Source organism: Glycine max, chromosome 4, assembly GCF_000004515.6.
Source record: "Glycine max cultivar Williams 82 chromosome 4, Glycine_max_v4.0, whole genome shotgun sequence".
Taxonomy (NCBI): domain Eukaryota; kingdom Viridiplantae; phylum Streptophyta; class Magnoliopsida; order Fabales; family Fabaceae; genus Glycine; species Glycine max.
In genome coordinates, this window is record NC_016091.4 from 12,450,135 (window position 1) to 12,469,643 (window position 19,509).

Below are 19,509 nucleotides of genomic sequence, written 5' to 3' on the forward strand. Positions count from 1 at the left end.
AAGAGAGGAAGAAAGAAGAAAAATAATGAAAGAAATGAAAAGAGAAAAACATGTCTCCTATAGTAGTCATAACTCTTGCAAGAGCCTAAGTGAAGAACTTCGTGACTATTATGAAGGAAGGCATAGGTCACATCTTAGACCTCACAACCATAGGAGAGAAAATGAAAGAAAGCCTCAAGAGGTTAACATTAAACTCCCATACTTCCATGGGAAGGACAATGTAGAGGCTAATTTAGATTGGGAAATAAGGGTAGAGCAACAACTTAAAAGGAAGTCTACTTCAAAATCTTATGGCTCTCACTCTTATCCAAAGAAAGACCAAGGTCAAGGAATCTTAGGGGTGAGACCTTCTAAGCCCAAAGATGATAAGGGGAAGACAATAGAAAAGCAACCCCTTAAGGCTAGTATGCAAGAGAAGACTAGCTCCATGAAGTGCTTTAAATGTCTTGGAAGAGGACACATTACTTCTCAATGCCCCACCAAGAAAATCATGATTATGAGGGGCCAAGACATTTATAGTAGCCAAGATGAGGCTACTACTTCACCTTCCTCTAGTAAAAGTGAAGAAGCAAAAGGGGAAGAATCTAGTGAAGAGATCTACCCCCAAGAAGAAGGACAACCTTTAATGGTTAAGGAGGTAAGTGTCTCCTCCAAGAGGTTAGCTAAGAAGGAAAGACATTTTGAAATAAAGACAAATATTAAAGAAATTTCCCTTCTTAGACAACCTCCACATTTTCTCCTTTGTAAAAAGACACTTGTTAGCATTGCCACATCTCTTAGGCTTGAGTTTATTCCTCAAGTAAAGGAGTTGTTGGATGAGGGTTTGGTTCACAAGAGCTTAAATCCTTGTGCTTTGTTGGTGCCCAAAATAGGTATTATTAGGCACCAAATCCCTAAAATAGGTGGTATGATGAATGCTTTGGGTAGTGCAACACTCATTTGTAAAATCACTCGTGCACCCAACATCTTCATGATTTGTGTACATAGGGACTCATTAGGTAGGTTTGTTCTTATTTTTAGTTTCAATACAAACTTAGGTACTCATATGGGACACCTTAGGTTTGTCATACTTTTTGGTAGGAATAATCAACATGAAAATACAGAAAAAGGTATGTTCTATTGCTTTACTTTTCTTAATTTTTTAAATTGTGATCAAGGGGTTCCCATGAACCCTAAGAGAATAAAAGTCATTCCTGAGTGGCCTGCTCCACCAAGTGTAAGAAAAATTTGGGGCTTCCATGACTTAACAAACTTTTACAAAAGGTTTGCCCCATATTTTTTTATACTTGTAGCACCACTCATTGACTTGGTGAGGAACCATGTTCCTTCATGGGAAGATGCCCAGGAAATGAGTTTTCAGACCTTACTTTACTTCAACATACTAAACACCACTAATACATATGTTTTTGTTCTTTTTACAGGTGTTGAGGAAAAAAGCCCAGAGTTTCAAGAACCTCGGGATTTGAGGTCAAATCCTTTTCAAGGGGGAGGGAATGATGCAATCCTACCCCGCAAGGGCATTGGATAGAAAAACTCCAAGTAGATTGGGCCAGAGATGCAAGAGAAGGCCCTAGGGTTCTTATGAGCCTTAGGGTAGATTTCGGGCCCATGGGCTAAGTACGAGCCCACTTATCTTTGTAAATATTATATTAAGGTTTCATTATTTGTGAACCTTGTATTTAGGGCTCCATAATGTAGGTAGGGTACCTTAGAAATATAAGATTTTTCAGCCCTTGTATTTTAGGGCACCTAGACTAGTTTTTGTATTAGGGGTAGTTTTGTAATTTCGCATGCACTAAGTGGATATTTGATGTGTGTGGTTGGAAATAAATTTAATTGAATTGGTAGAAGCCCAATCCAATTAAATTTTAGAGGGGGAGGTGAGCATTTGCTTACTACACCCCATTGCCACATCATATAGTCACACTTTGTGCATGTCCTTCATGCTTTTCATGCCTCATGACACCTAAGCACACTTAGTGGAGAATCTTGGAATTGATCTTGGATTAGTGGGCTGAACCATAACTAAAATTCACTAATCATAATTAGTGAAATTTTGGCTCCACAAATTCAATTTCAAATTCAAGTGAAATTTGAATTTCCCTCCAATTTTGTGTGACACTTAGGCTATAAATAGAGGTCATGTGTGTGCATTTTTTTCAACTTTGATCATTTGAATATTAACTTCAGATTTCAGAGCTCCTTTTGAGCACAAAATTTCGTGCACTTCTCTCCCTCTCCCTTCATTCATCTCCTTCTTCCTCCAAGCTCTTATCCATGGCCTCCTATGGTGGTGAGCTTCTTCTAGACTCATCTTCTCCTTGAAGTGGCGTCTCCTCTCTCTCTTCCTTCTCCATTCCGCTGCCATTTATCTTCCAAGAAGCAAAGGAATCCATTGATGAAGAAGATCCTAGGTCTACAAGCTCCAATGGAGCTTGCATCAACGCACCAGCGCGAGTTCTCTCACGGTCTCACTCGAAGTCGACGATGACACCACGCACCACACGAGCACCACGCACCATGCACGCGAGCAACGTACGACGACAACAACAGACGACGACAGCGACTGGACGGTGACACGATATAAGACAAACCTTGTTGACACTTTTTTTAATTTTGGTTCTGTTGTTTATGGTTCTATTTTTTTGTTTCTGTTTGACACTTTTTTTTAATTTTTGGTTCTATTGTTTTTTAATTGTTCAACCCTCTTCTACTAATCACGATATAAGACAAACTAGTGAATTTGAAATTAAATTTGTGGAGCCAAAATTTCACTAATTATGATTAGTGAATTTTAGTTATGGTTCAGCCCACTAATCCAAGATCAATTCCAAGATTCTCCACTAAGTGTGCTTAGGTGTCATGAGGCATGAAAAGCATGAAGGACATGCACAAAGTGTGACTATATGATGTGGCAATGGGGTGTAGTAAGCAAATGCTCACCTCCCCCTCTAAAATTTAATTGGATTGGGCTTCTACCAATTCAATTAAATTTATTTCCAACCACACACATCAAATATCCACTTAGTGCATGCGAAATTACAAAACTACCCCTAATACAAAAACTAGTCTAGGTGCCCTAAAATACAAGGGCTGAAAAATCCTATATTTCTAAGGTACCCTACCTACATTATGGAGCCCTAAATACAAGGTTCACAAATAATGAAACCTTAATATAATATTTACAAAGATAAGTGGGCTCGTACTTAGCCCATGGGCCCGAAATCTACCCTAAGGCTCATAAGAACCCTAGGGCCTTCTCTTGCATCTCTGGCCCAATCTACTTGGAGTTTTTCTATCCAATGCCCTTGCGGGGTAGGATTGCATCACTAACTATTAAAATTTTGAGTTTGACTTGCAGTGCTTAAGCATGTGAAAGAAATTGGAGTGTATTTGAGCAAGTAATTGTGACAAAACTCTAACTATGCTTTTTATTTAATTTTGATGGTCAAGTTTTATTTGGAGTGTATTTGAGATTGAGATCAAGATTTATTTGTTATGTTGTAGATTCATTCCAAAAAAAGAAATAGGTTTGAGCACAAGAAGTTGCATGATTTGGTGTTTGCCAAATACAACCAACAATTGAAGCAAAGATATAATGCTAGAGATGAAATTGATCCAATTTCTCTTAATGATATTGATGTGTGCAATGAATGGCTCGTGGGAGAGATGGATGAAGATGATGATAATGATGCTAGAAATGATTTGGTATTTGAAGATGATGATGCACTAAATTGGGCAACTGTGTATGAGGCTTCAGGGGTTGGAGAGTGTAGGATGTATACTAGGCGGAAAAAAGGGAAAGAAAGCAACCAACAAGTGTTGGTATTAGTCCTACTGCTGCTGCCCACACATCTAAAAAACAAGCAATGGTTGTTGGATCTTCATCAAGGAAGCAAAAAGAAATCCAAGAAAATGATGAAGATCTAGAGTTTGATGATATTGAACTTGAATCTGAAGAAGAAGAAATCATGGTTAATTTTGAGGCGTTTGATGGAGAAGAGGGAGAGGGAGATGCTCCATTACCTTATGATAACAATGAAGAAGATTATGTTGGGATTGGAGAAGATTATTAGAGCCTCAACCTTTACTTTGCACTTTGCATTATGTTTTTATCATTTTGTTATTTTGAACTCTTGAATGAGTTTATTTGGTGTTGGTTATTGTGTGAACTCATGAAACTTTTTTAGTTTATTTGAATGCAATCCATTGTTTTTTATTTTATTTTTTGTTTATATTTATTTTTCATCTATTATTTTGTTAATATTTATATGTACATATATGTATATATTTTATCCACCATGATGTCTGCCATTTGTCGCTACGCCATTTACTATATTTTTTTGGAGAATTTTTGACTTTCTATCATGAATCGTCATCTGCTATTAACAACATTGATAGATAGGTATAGAGTTTAGGCAAGTCTGCCATACAAGATTCTTACATTTGGCATTGACTTGACTTCCCATATTTTCTTCCAAATCAGATCTTGAGTGCGCCTTGTAGATTTAGCCTTTGTACTATACTTCATTCTTGCTATTTGGTGACAAGATTTGACGTTATAACTATCATCCTCACAATATTGCCATAATAGCATGTCAGGTTCATGTGAATAGCTAAGGGGTAGAGATAGAATAACATCCACTCTACTTGGAGAGAACAAATGATTCAACAAACTTATATTCCATCCCGTGCTGCCAATTAATAAGTTCTATCACCTGCATGCCTAGGCTAACAGAATCAAAATAGGGAATTCTAAGTCCTTGAAGATTAGGAATCCACCTATCCTTTGTTCACATTAACACTGTCACCAGTCCCTATTCTTAAATAACTTCCAACTTCCACAATCCATCGTGTTGCTTACATACTCAACCAAGCATGACTTGGTTTATATCCAATGTTTGCATCAAGTGGCATTCCTTGGGAACAATATCGATCCTTATACATCTTTGCCAACAAAGAATTTTTATTTAAAATTAGCCAACACCACTGCTTGGCCACTGAACCAATTTAAATACTTTTATATAACAAAATTCCAATTCTTCACGTAACATCCTAAAATCTATTATGAATAAACATGTAATTTTTTTAAATTAATTTTTTAAAATGTTTTCATTAATCCAATTATGAAAACATTTTACTTTAACAAAACATGAGTAAACTTCTCCTTTCTTTTTATTCCTTTATACATATCACAAAAATATAAATCATTTTTCAAATTACAAACCATGCACTCTTCAATGCATTAAAAAAAATTAATTAATCTTTATTTTTTTAATAATTTTTGTGATTGAATTTTCATAATTAATAAAATACTTAGTTTTATTAGTATCAAAACTAATAATAAATTAATGAAAAACTTTTATTGGGCCATTTGATGTCATGGTTTTAGCTTTCAAAAGATGGGACAGTAGTAGTATAGTAGCCATCAACACGACACAAGCACAGAAGAGTGTTTGTAAAACGTCATATCTATCCACTCACTCACTGTCTAGTGTGTGATATGACATGATATGATATTGATATTACTTGGGGGGTAAATTCTGAGGAAGAAGAAACCCTAACAAACCTAAACTCCGATTAAATTTGAATCGTTAAACCCTAAACCCCCAAATTGATTCATTCCGTTGGTCATGGCTTCTTCATCGAGTAGCGGATTGACGTTCAAGCTGCACCCTCTGGTGATCGTAAACATCTCGGACCACTACACCAGGGTCAAGTCTCAGATGAACCCAACCCACGCGCCACCGCACAACAACAACAACGCCAACGGCGGCGACGGCGTCGTTTCGCCGCTCTCCCCGCGGGTCTATGGCTGCGTCATAGGGGTCCAGAAGGGCCGCACCGTGGAGATCTTCAACAGCTTCGAACTCCTCTACGATCCTTCCTCCCACTCCCTCGATCGCACCTTCCTCGAGAAGAAGCAAGAACTCTGTTCAGTATTCCTTTCTCTCTCAACTTTTTCAATTTTTAATTTCAATTTTTATGCAATTGTGACTGCATTTGACAGCAATTTGAAACCTTGAACGACCTTGATCTAACAATGCCCTTTTTGATTTATAATTTCGATGTGGCGTTAATTTCTGAAATTCGGTTTTATTTATTTAAGCATTATTTTTTTCTCTCTATCAAAATTGTTTTATTTATTCATTTAAGTTTCTGGAGGTGTTGATTTTATTGGAAGCTGATTTTTTTTTTTTTCTTCAGATAAGAAGGTGTTCCCGCACTTCTATATACTGGGGTGGTATTCGACTGGGAGTGATGCAGAGGAATCAGACATGCATATTCACAAAGCTGTAAGTTTGCGTTATTGCAATTTGTCTTAATGTAAGCATGCCTGTGAATAGAATTGGTAGGTTGCTTTAGGTTCATGAGGGAATTTTAGTAAATTGTTTAGATGATGAAGGAGTGAAATGAGGAGGTTTTGATGCTTATGAGGACTTTAGATGTGGAGTGTTATTGTTCGAGTTCAATTTACATGGAAGAGGAATAGCTGCTTGCTTGAAGATTGTTTTATTTGGATATATGCTTTTGAAGAAGCATATGATAAAGAGAGTTAAGCTCTAGATTAAGATGGGCTAAGGAGGAAGCAAATGAAAGTTTATTCTGGTTAAAATAGTTGTCACCATGTAGAATTAATATGGCTTTTTGCATCCCTGTTCTCCTCTCCCCACAATGGAAGGACTCAATTCCATAGTCAGCTCTTTCTTTTCACTGTGGCATCCATAGCTCCTTTCTTCTCAAATCACACACTTTTCCTTTCTTTCTTATTTCTTCAAGATCCTTGTCTACACACCATTAGGAACAGTGCCACCTCAAGTTTTTTTTTTTTTTGATCTCAATGTTTTTCCTAACACCGAAATCTCTGTGCTGAACATTCTTTCCGCCTGTTCTCTGAATTTCATTGCTACTTAAGGTTTGGGACTATCACTCTTGGTCTTCACATTAGCCTCTTGGTAGTTGCTTTTCTGCTTTGGTTTATTTGACTACCATGTATCTGCCTCTTGGGAGATTTATCCTAACTAAGTTTGTTACCTTTGACTGTCAATTTTTACCTGGTTTTCTTACTAATTGACAATGTGTTTGGGGACCATTTCATAACTGTCTGTCATCCCTTGGAGCTTGCAACATATTTTGCGTGGATGGAATATCTGTATGCTCCTCAGTTTTTTAATGGCTTCTGTAGCATCACCTCTTCCAAACTAACCATTGATTTTGGCCTAGTTTTATCAATGGCGGATAGCGGAACATGGCAGAAGGCTGAAGTTCCGCCATATGAACATGCCATTGTGCCTTATGGCATGTCTTCCTTCACATATTGCCTATGACAATTGGCAAAAAGTCTTACACGCCATTCTGCCGTGGCCATTATTTAACAGCACTATTTTGGCCCAACTCCTTTTCTCTTTATTGACTTCCTTTCCCCCTTCTCAGAGCAGAATTGATCACAGCTCATCTATTTTTTCTGATGTGCCTTGTGAAACTTTTCCAGGTCTAGATGTAGTAGTATCTCTGGTCAAACATACTTTGGTTGCTGATATTAGTGCATTAATTAATGGGAAATGTTTTTGAAATGTGGGGCTGTTTAGATCTCTAACTCTACATCATAATATTTATGGAAAAATTCATTGGAAGCTGAAGAAAAAGGGTTATTTAGTGTGAAAAGTTTATAAATTATAACATATGCAAATTATGAGTTGTCGCTTTTTCCATTGCAGACCATTAGCCTCACTATAATATTCTGTATTCAAGAGCAAGAAATTTAGTTATTTTCAATTGTATAGCTATGTATATGTATATTTATATATGGTGAGGAAGTAGCCGATCATGTGTCTGTTCATTTTCTAGGTTACTTACTGCCTTTGGCACCTGTTCTTAGTAAATTTGCTTCTTGTATAATGGATATTACGTCTAGCAGATGTGAAGGGCTTAATTTATATAATTGAAACTTGTATTATTTTTTCCTTCTATGTTTCCTAGTGTGCGATTTTCATGCTCTATGGTCTGTTATGAGACCTTACTTCACTGTTATTACAAAGTGTTATCCTATGTTGTCAATCGTGGGCGTCGTGGCCGCTATCGCGGCGGAGCAGAGCGGCATGGCCCCCATCCGCAACGGGAATGGACGTAGCGGCGCGGTTCAACGTCGCTGTTGGCGCGGCTGCTATCGCAGCGGAGCGGCGCGGGATCTGGACTGGATTTTCGCGCCACTACACTGAAGCCGTGGAAATTCCGAAAATCCTAGCGCGTTGCTGCTCTCCACACCTGCGAGGCTGCGACACCGGCGAGCGCCGCCACGAGCGCCGCCACCTCCACCACGCCCAGGAGCACGCTGCGAGTCTGCGAGACTGTTCGTACCTTTCTTTCCCAAGCGACTCTGCGACACCGTTTCCTTGCTTGAGCTGATTTAGGGACTGGGGAAGTGAAGATGGCAATGGTAGGCGTGAGGGCAGGGGATTGGACAAGACAGAGAGAAACTCGTTGAGAGTTTGTGTTCCTTGATGCCACGGAACGCATAATCATTATACAGTGAACATCACTGTGAAATAGGATTTTAGTCCTTTAGAGTTTTTTTTAGTTCCTATTTTTACTTTATTAATATTAAATTATGATGTTACAATAATATTCACAACTCATTGACTTACCGTACACGTCCCCTGATGTGTATATTTTTTTTAGTAAATTATATTTTAAAATTTGTATCTATTTAAAATAATGAATGACAGATTAATGGATGAAATATTTAAAAATATAATTTATAAAAAAAATCTAAATATATGTAATAATAACGTGATAAGTTAATGAGATGTGTATATGGTGTTAAGTCATTTACTAGTAACTAGATTTCATCCTTCTGTGGTGCATGTGGAGTCACAGCTAGAGAGATAAAATAAGATCTGTTAAAATTAAATTAAAATCTTAAGTTCTTTCATTAGAATAAAAATATTGGTAAGTCTCTAATGATTTAGCTTAAGAGGGATTAAGGCTTTAAGCCCTTTATTTGTTTGACTTTTTACTTTATGTTTTGTAACTTTTGTTTAAGTAACTATGTTTTCAGTTATTTTTCTGTTTTTGAACTTATATATATACAACAACAACAACAACAACGCCTTATCCCACTAGGTGGGGTCGGCTACATGGATCAACTTCCGCCATAATGTTCTATCAAGTACCATATTTCTATCCAAATCATTAAGTTCGAGATCCTTTTTGATAACCTCTCTTATAGTCTTTTTGGGTCTTCCTCTGTCTCGAATTGTTTGTCTTCTCTCCATCTGGTCTACTCTCCTCACTACAGAGTCTACCGGTCTTCTCTCTACATGCCCAAACCACCTAAGTCTATTTTCCACCATCTTCTCTACAATAGGCGCTACTCCAACCCTCTCTCTAATAGCTTCGTTTCTAATTTTATCCTGTCGAGTCTTACCACACATCCACCGCAACATCCTCATCTCCGCTACACCTACTTTATTCTCATGTTGGCTCTTGACCGCCCAACATTCTGTTCCGTACAAAATCGCCGGTCTTACCGCAGTCCGATAAAACTTTCCCTTTAGCTTGATCGGTACCTTTGCATCACATAACACCCCCGATGCTTTTCTCCATTTCATCCATCCTGCTTGAATGCGATGATTCACATCCCCTTCAATTTCCCCATCATCCTGTATTACAGACCCAAGATATTTAAACCGTGTGACTTGAGGGATAATATGGTCTCCTATTTTCACCTCTGAGTTAGAAACCCTCCTTCTTTTGTTGAACTTACATTCCATATACTCCGATTTGCTTCTGCTTAGGCGAAAGCCATGTGTTTCTAGAGCTCGTCTCCAAGTTTCCAACCTCTCATTCAACTCCTCCCTCGACTCTCCAAGGAGGACTATGTCATCTGCAAAAAGCATGCATCTCGGCGCTATCTCTTGGATTTGTTCCGTGAGGACATCCAGAATTAAGGTAAAAAGGTAGGGGCTAAGGGTTGACCCTTGATGCAAACCAATTGTGATGGGAAAATCGTCTGACTCTCCACCCTGTGTCCTAACACTAGTCGATACCCTATCATACATATCTTGGATAGCTCGAATATATGTAACCCTAACCCCTTTCTTCTCTAGAGCTTTCCACAAAATCTCTCTAGGCACTCTATCATACGCTTTCTCCAAGTCAATAAAAATCAAGTGCAAGTCTTGTTGGGCCATGCGATATTGCTCCATCACCCGCCGTAATAAATAAATCGCTTCCATGGTCGACCTTCCCGGCATGAAACCAAATTGATTCTCAGTAACTTGAGTCTCCTTTCTTAATCTCCGTTCGATCACTCTTTCCCATAATTTCATGGTATGACTCATGAGCTTGATTCCCCTATATACATATTATTAATTATTTAACATATATAAAAAAACATTAGAATAGCGGTCATCCCACTATCTGCTATCCCGCTATCCCACTTTTGGGGTCGGCTGCTCCGCTACGCCGGTATTGACAACTATGGTGTTATCACTATGTTTAATGTAGTTTCCTTTTATGCTTTATTATAGCTTCTATTTTGTACAGTTTAATGATATTTCCCTGGTTTAGATTTCAATTTACATAATTTACAAATTTGTGCCTTTGTTCATCTGAAATTCTCTTTCAGTGATTTATTCAGAAATCAAATACATTCAAGTTCAAGAATCTTTAGTTTCTGATTATATCTGGACCTCTGCTGTAACAGTTGATGGATATCAATGAAAGTCCAGTTTATGTTCTTCTCAATCCTTCTATCAATCATTCTCAGAAGGATCTACCTGTCAGTATTTTTGAAAGTGGTACGTAATCTCCATCATTGTGTTATTTAGTATGTGATTGTTTTTTCAACCACAGTTGCAAAAATGAAAAAACATTAACAAGGAAAGAACTTTAGTTACTTGCACTGTATTTCCATTCTTTTATTTTTTAATAAAAACTTCGTACCCCATTGCCCAGAGGCTCTTCGCTATGCGAAGGTATGGGGGAGGGATATTGTATTTGCTTAAAAGAATAAATTTTATTTGCTTATGGTTTAAGCACAATGTTAAATGAACATGATCCACTGCATTGACACCTAGATGTAGTGAAAAATAAGCAAAGGGTCCTGCTTTTTTGTGAGAAATTGTGGGTAAAGGAGTTAGTTCATGGGAGGAGGATTCGTTTTGGAACATGGAATGTAGTTGCACTAACAGGTATATCAATGGAAATAGTAGACACTCTGATTAGGAGGATAAATTCTGTGTGTCCATAAGAAACCAATTGGATAGAATCATAGAAGAAAATGCAAAGGGACAAGACACATCTAGTTATAAGTTGGGGTACACTGACATAATTAATCAAGAAATGGGTGGGTATAATTGTAGAACATGGTAGTAAGTATCACATGATTCACGATAGGATACAAGTGATTTGATTCGATTCGATTCACAATTCTGGCGACGCGAATCGTTCTGTATTGTTTTTGTATCTGAATTGCAAGCTGAATCGTTCGTATCGCACGAGAATCGTGATCTTTGTGTGAATCGTCTGATTCTTGAAAAAATGGGTCGCACCCTAAAAAAACCTTTATTTTTTGTGAAATCTTATGTAAAAATGGGGGGAAACAGCTGATCTGCTCCCCCCAAGAAGCAATTTCCAAAGAACAAAGCTATCTCCTTTGTGTGAGACAAAGCACATGTCTCCTTCCTCCATTTTTGCGACCCACCTCTCCTTTAGGCGGAGTGGGCTCACAGGGTTGCACTGCAGTTCTACATCTTCTGTTCCACTCATGGTTTCACTGGCTGGTAGTGAGCTGAGAAGAGGGATGACCAGATTCACATACCTAAACCTAAACGACAGCGTATTCTGAATTGTTTTAGTATGTCAGGTAACTTTTGTTGTGTTCAAGACAAAGACCATGACTTTGGGCCGTTAGGTAACTTTGGGCCGTCAGTTATATTGGTCACTTTTAATCATAAGACTTTTCTAATCTCTTTTAATCAAAATATAAAAAAATCGAAAGTAAAATCTAGATTTATTATAATCAAGTTTTATTTTCTTATTAAATTTAAATAATGATATTTTCTAATAAAGATACTTTGAAACTAAAATTAAAATTATTGAGACTAACATGTCACTTTCTGATTCACACTTTGTATCCCAATTCAGCTATCATGTTGTAGAAAAGTGTTGGAGGAGTGATGTTGTGGATGTAAAAAGGTTAGGAGATTGGATCAAGTTCTAAAGCTTGTAGTGGAAGGGGAGACCTTCGATATGATGAGTACTTATACACCTCAGGTATGATTAGAAGAGCACTGTGAAATAAAATTTTGGAGGATTTAGAAGCTTTAGTCCACAGGGAATACCATTACGAGAATAAGATTTTCTTAGGAGGGGATCTAAATGGTCATGTAGGGAGAACATCTAGAGGATATGAGGGTTCATATGGGGTTTATGATCTAGGAGAAGGAAATGTAGAAGATAAATCTATCCTAGATTTCTTATTAGCTCATGACTTCACAATAGCCAACACTTTATTTTTTGGTGTTGTTTTGTCTGCTTACTGTACTAAGGAAATTAATTGTGTTATTGCTGGTGCTGGCTATTACAATACAGAACTGCATGTCATAGATGGGATTCCACAACTTATCTTTGTTCGCTCAAGCTATACTATTGAGGTTGGGTTTTATGACTTCTGCTATCCCTTTTCACATTTTAAATCACTGTTTCTCAATTAATTGATTCACTTGGATTCCCTTCTCTCTCCCTCCTCATGCTTTGCTGAAGACTGTTGAAGCAGAACGAATATCAGTTGATCATGTTGCTCATCTTAAGCCATCTGATGGTGGTTCAGCTGCTACACAATGTAAGTGTTTTTCTAGACTCTTCTTTGCATTATATCTTTATTATCTTTCATTAAGCCTTTGGAGTAGGGGAAGTGTTTGATTTCTGTTCTGATTGTCAGGTAATTATACCTATGTTGTATTCTTCTATTGAATTGTATATAGCTTGTCATGAGTTTGAATAATAGGGGAGGGTTGTCTTGGGCAGTTAATAGCAAACATGAAATTTTGTTGAATTTGACTAAAGCCAGTGAAGGTTTCAGTAAGTAAAGCAGCTTAAATTGGAAGATATTCAAATTAAAACGAGTAGAGGAAGATCAAAATTTATTGAATTTAGATTTTTTTAAAGCCCAATGGTGTTGATTGATGCATGTAAGTGACTCCACCTAGTGGGGTAAGGTGTGGGTTTTTTTAGTTGTATTGCATGTATCTAATATTCCATGTTTTCTTAATGCAGTGGCTGCTCACCTTACTGGAATACACAGTGCCATCAAAATGCTTCATAGCAGAATAAAGGTGCTACATCACTATCTTCTTGCAATGCAAAAAGGTATGAGGTTATCCTTTCTGCAAAAATAGCATTTGAAAATAAAATATTATTTGTTATTAGAAATCTTCCAAGTCTTATAAAAAATATTATTCTTTTGATATGTCAATTCCTTAAGCTTTTCAAGTTGTTAATTCCTTACTAATAGTGTTTAAAGAGATAAATAAATAAAAGTAATACTTAAGTGTCTGACTAAGTTTCAAATTATATATTTTTTTATTATTGCAAAAAGAGGGTGATTTGAAATAAAATCTTTGGCATATAATTATAAGCTGGATTAGCTTGATAAGTTTGAGACCAGATTCTGATTGAAATTATAATAGATTGATGATTAATGATTAGGGTTTAGGTGAATCACAGTAGTAGAATTTTCTATAGTTATAACTGCCGTATATCTTTGTATATGTCTTCCCCCAAGTTTAGCAAATTAGATACTCTGTTATGAATTATGATATGACCACTCCATGAATTCTCTAAAGTTTTGAAATAAACTCTTTTATGAGGTGTCTTTCTGTTGAGTTTCTTTCTCAAAGGCCTCTTTTTAACTTGAGAAATGCACCAAAACATTTTTCTTATGAAAATCTTAAACAATTATTTGATTTTTTTTAAACATGATTTTTTAAAGTCAGAGCCTGTTTCAGCAGCATCACATGGTTTTGAGTATTTATGTTTATATTCCCCAAATCACAGGTTCAAAACAATATAATACGTGCTCAGTGATTCCGTGAACAACATTTCCTTTTCGCGCTTCAACTATAAATTATACATGTTCATATATTGAAACTCCAATAAATAAGATCATTAACCTTACTGTTTAAAAGCAGGTGATGTTCCTTGCGAGAATTCACTATTAAGACAAGTGTCAAGTCTCCTGAGAAGATTGCCTGCTATTGAATCTGGCAAATTTCAAGATGATTTCTTGATGGTGAGTGTGTTCTGGTCTGAATTTTGGACTTAATGGCATGCCTGTTGTGTGTTGAAATTAGCCTTTGCATGTAAAATGGGGAAAGAGGGTCAGTTAACTTGGTTCCCATTGTTATGGTTTCAGACTTGTACTTTCTTATTTGGAATTATTTGTGCAACCATCATGAACTGTGACGAGTGACCCTTCTAGAGAGTGGACCTTATGGCTTCCAAAATCCTAATTATAAAACATATTTGGAAGAAGTGAAAGCTACGGGTGCAGGTCTTTGTATTAATATTAAGTACACCAGGCTAGCAGTAATTATATAATGTGCGAAAGGTATTAAGTGTAATATGCATGTGATTAATGTACACTAGGCACTGGTACAATTATATGAGGACTCTTTGCTCTATGCAATTTTATTATATAGCTAAATAATGATATTAAAGTTGGTTGTGTCGAAGGTTTCATATTGCTGTAAAATTTGAGCTATGTTGTGAGCTTAATATCGTAATTAAGGAAGTATAAATGCTTATGTAAATTTTTCTTTAGCTTACAACATCTTTTTTCCTTGTAGGAGTACAATGACACCTTATTGATTAGTTACCTGGCAATGCTGACCAACTGCTCAAGGTATTATGCGCTTTTTGTCTTGTTTTTATTTTTCCAGGTTTTGTAATTTTTGTTTTTTTCCCCCTTTTATAACAAAAAGGCTCATAGTGTTCTTTTAGCCAAACTTCCTTGAAAATAAGTGTGGTGGGGCCAATTTTGATAGTTATCTAATGAAGCAAATAGTTAGAAACACCACAACCAGAGATTCCTGTAAGCTTTTCTTCCATTTAGCTCTGCTTGCCTTCGCTGTACCTGTACAATTCAGAAGGACAATAAGAAGCTTCTTCTGTTAGAGATACTTGCTGGGGGAGGATGTTTGAGTCAATTGAGTAGGGTCTTCAGTTTATATATATGAATGGATTCTTTTATGTCATTATTTTCGAACTTTGAACTTACATCCAATCGTGCGTAAATCCTCCCTGTTAGTCTTGTCTAATGATCTTAAACAATTTCTTCACTTTTTACTATATAGAAAATGTTGACTGGTGGGTTGGGATTGACTGCCCCGCTGACAGTAATATTATCTCCATGTTTCCCAAGATGTTTACATATATTTTTCAAGAAAAGAAATGTGAACACTATGTTAGTTCAGAAGTGTAACCTTGAAATGCTTATGATATTGATATATATTCTTTTTTGTCTTTTGTCTTGGTGTAGTGCTATGAATGAACTGGTGGACAAATTTAATATTGCGTATGATAGGCATAGCAGAAGGGGTGGACGAACTGCTTTTATGTGAGAGCTGCTTGGTTGCTTATTTCTGGCGGACATCCTCAAGGCACTTTTCCAACTAGGCATATATATATATATATATATAACTCTTTGCTGGTTAGGCACATGTTATTGAAGCATAGTATTGCTTTGATTTGAAGAGAATATGGAGAGGAAAAAAATGGCAAGTCACCATATGACTGCCCCCTCCAAAGAAAAAGGAGAAAATGGTATTTGTTTTTGCATTTCTATAACAAGTTTGCGATGTAGAGGGGGACAAAAGAGTTCAAGGACATGATGTGAAGTTTCATTGTGATTCTTTGTTGAGTCACCATCCTTCATTTTCGTGCTTTGTGGCCAAATTCTTTTTGCATGTCTTGGATGAATAGAACTTTTACTAGGTTAAGTGTCATGGGAATTTGTTGACATCGGTGTGACTCCAGAAAAATGGTTTTAAAATTTCAAAGCAGTAATTATTTAATTGACAATTTTTTAAAAACTCTGACCCAACATTATGTCACTTCTCCCTTGGTATTTATGAAATAGATAAATAAATAGATAAAACTGAGAAAATCTCGAATCAAATATATTTTCTTTGATTAGATTAATTGTGGAAAGATTATTTCAACTATTAATTATTGATATAATTGGTTATATAAAATAGGTTTTATGTTTGAATGTTAGTAATAAATCGAATTATTTTTTAATATTTTAAATCAAACTAAAGAATGAAAAAGAATAATATCATTGATTCTACAAAGTATGCTTTTGAAGGCTTACATGTACATGTTCATGCTTTCTTTAATGATCCATTATTCTAAGATACAATTTATTTCGTTAATGTCTGATTTTTTTTTTCCCTTCGAAGTTCTAAATGCCAATCCATTAATTGTACATTCTAGCACTAAGTTCCCAAAGGATTATAACATTTTTTTTTTTGCTCTATTTTCATTGCGAACTCGCCACCTAAGGATTTATTGTATAGGTTATCATCGTCTTAGGAAATGTTCTTTTGAAATTTGGATCCTCTCCATCGGCTTTCTCTCCAGCAACAATAATGGCCTTTGGATTAATCTCAGTTCAGAGATTAAAAGTAAAAAAAATTATACTATAAAACTTGCAGATTTTGTGCAGTGAAATTGAACTTTGTAATTTTCCCTTAACCTTCAACTCATTGACACAGTGACACCAAAGCTAAGCCTTAAATGCTTAATAATCGTCATTTTTTTTTGGTTTCTAAAGGTTTAGTCGAAACTAACCTTGAATTCACGTGAGGCCAGGGTTTATAATCACGTACAAATGCACAAAAAGTTTGAAACTTTGAATGAATTGGTTTGGTTTCACTATTTCTCTCTCTCTCTCTCTCTCTCTCTCTCTCTCTCTCTCTCTCTCTCTCTCTCTCCATATTTTCATAATTTTTTTTACTTATTTTGTCTCAGTTTGCAATTTTTTTTCTTACGTATTGAGTGTGATCATTCTTACATACAATTTATATTTAATAACAATTTTGTATTTTTATCTAGCTTATTGGATTGGGATTATATATATTAAAGCAAATTTATTTATGTTTTATTTAAGAATTTTTAATTTATAATGTAGCATTTATTGAAACCTGGTTATAAAGTGGATTTCATTCTTCATTTTGTATTTGATACTCCCTCATGTCTTAATTTAGCATCACTAAAAAAAATAATTTAATCGATGATAATAAATATTTTAAATTTATATATTTTTTTTAAATTACCATTGTTACTATTTGCTAATACTCCTTTTTTCTCTCTTCCACTTGTTTGTTATTATAACTTCTTTTTTGATTAAGGGTATTTTAGTCTAAAAATAATTAATATAAGATATATTATGAATATGGATTGAGTCTTCTCAAAAGAAATAATGATTACTTTCAATTTGAGTCTGGACATGAGAGATCGGAAAAGGAAAGAGTGTTGTTAGGTGCACCCAGCATTATTGCTGGTGCACCCAGCATTCTATAAAAATGGCGAAATTGTCCTTGCTTAGTTTTTCTCTTATGGATCAAGTTGATCCGTAAGAAGAAAAATAATAATTTATTAACTACATATTTAAAGATATTGTTTAAGGTTATTTTATACATATTAATAAAAATCAATAAATACATAAAAGATAATAATAATTTTATAAAATTAATATTATCATCATTAATTTATTTTTTATTTTTATAATTAATCATATCATTATTAATATTATAAAGAATATAAAAAATAATTAGTATTATATTAAAAATTAAAATACTAACTACTTTATAATACATTTTTTTACATGATCATTAGTATAAGTAGGAAAATAGTAATTATAAGAGAATTTAAAAATATTAGTACGTTATATAAAATAAGGATCTTAGATAACGAATGATGTCCATTTTTTGTTTAATTTTTTTTTACACCCTTTTCAACTTCTTTATTTCAATTATATTTAAAGTTATATTTTAAATTATTTTTTATTAGTTGGTAAACTAAGTTAACTAGACCATTTTAATAACACGCGCGTATATAAACACAAATGGAATACACAATCAATGAAAATAAATAAAACTAACATTAGTAATGAAAATAAATAAAACCAACAATACTCATGAAATGAGTTCATGTACAATATCTGTATATATAAGGAATATCAATATAAAATATGTACATAAACTATGCCTGATCAGTGCGCCGCCTGCGTCTACACCTAACGTATACTAGATGGTCCTGTGTCACACTCCTGGCCAATCTGAGGCATTCTTCGACCACCTCATGTGTCGATGAGCCAGGCGTGACCACCCCTAGACTCAGATGACGCTCCAACCTCTCAGCAATATCATCACAAACTTCCTGTTACATACAAAACAAACTGATTACACAAATTATTATGCAAATATTGAGGTAAATGACGTAAATTATTAGTAGTGTGACCACCGGATAATGAATGTTTTCTCCTTTTAAGACATGAATAAAATTCAGTGTCTTTGTTCAAAGCAAAGGAGGTTGGGCTGCTTTTTGAAGAATGAAATGATTGCAGGCCTTTGAGCTTTAGAGGGAGCAAAAGAAATTCATAGACATTAGGCAGGTGAGTTAGGTGTAGCAATGATTTCCCATTTTCCTTTTTCTCTCAAGGATCAACATTTAATCAAGTTTTAGGGATTTGTCCTAATCATATTACTTTTGAACTTAATTTGCTGAGGTTGTCTAGGCGTTTGAATCAGTTTTCCGATACCACATTCAGTTCTAAGTGGCAATTACATCAAAGACAATTACATATTCGCATTAAATCAAATTGAAATAGTAGATATTCTCCAAAATGACAATATTTATCAAATATTTAGCATACATTCAGAGCTGATCCTAATAACCAAAATTCCTAATTTCAAAAAAAACTCACAATGTATCAAATAATTGGCAATTTTTCAAATAAAATTAAGCTGCGAGTAGTTTACGGATCAAGTGATCCGTAAACAACCCAGCAACTTCCCGACAGCGTTTTCTACCATCGCCGACAAAAACCAAAACCCGAACGACAAACTTACCTCGAAGAAGAAGCAGAAACGCGAAGAAGAAGCACAAACGTGAAGACCCACACCACAAACGCGAAGACCCACACCTTCCTCCTAAACACGGCAACAATGGCGGCGATGGCGGTGAAGAAGAAGAAGACTGGCAGCGAAGAAGAAGAATGAAGAAGCTGCGCGGGAGGAAGAAAAAAACTGAAGAAGCCGAAAACTCAAGAAGCAGAACCGTTGGAGGAAGAAGAAGAGAGTGCGCGGGAGAGAGAGAGAGAGGCGAGAGAGTTATTTTTTTTTAAAAAAATAGTAAGGGCTTAAAGGACTTTTCACCATAATTGCTGGGTGCACCAACAATACTGCTGGGTGCACCTAGCAGCACTCATAACAGTTTTGA

General features: G+C 35.6%; 1 protein-coding gene across 1 annotated transcript; it reads left to right on the top strand.

Moving 5' to 3' along the window:
• The first annotated feature begins 5,395 nt into the window (after positions 1 to 5,395).
• LOC100797079 (COP9 signalosome complex subunit 6a) lies at positions 5,396 to 15,914 on the top strand. Its single transcript, XM_003522790.5, has 9 exons — positions 5,396 to 5,934; positions 6,208 to 6,296; positions 10,709 to 10,802; positions 12,598 to 12,659; positions 12,769 to 12,847; positions 13,282 to 13,374; positions 14,196 to 14,296; positions 14,853 to 14,908; positions 15,545 to 15,914. Exons 1-9 carry the CDS (start codon positions 5,634 to 5,636, stop codon positions 15,624 to 15,626), a joined length of 957 nt encoding a protein of 318 aa, XP_003522838.1. The 5' UTR covers positions 5,396 to 5,633; the 3' UTR covers positions 15,627 to 15,914.
• The last annotated feature ends 3,595 nt before the right edge of the window (positions 15,915 to 19,509 follow it).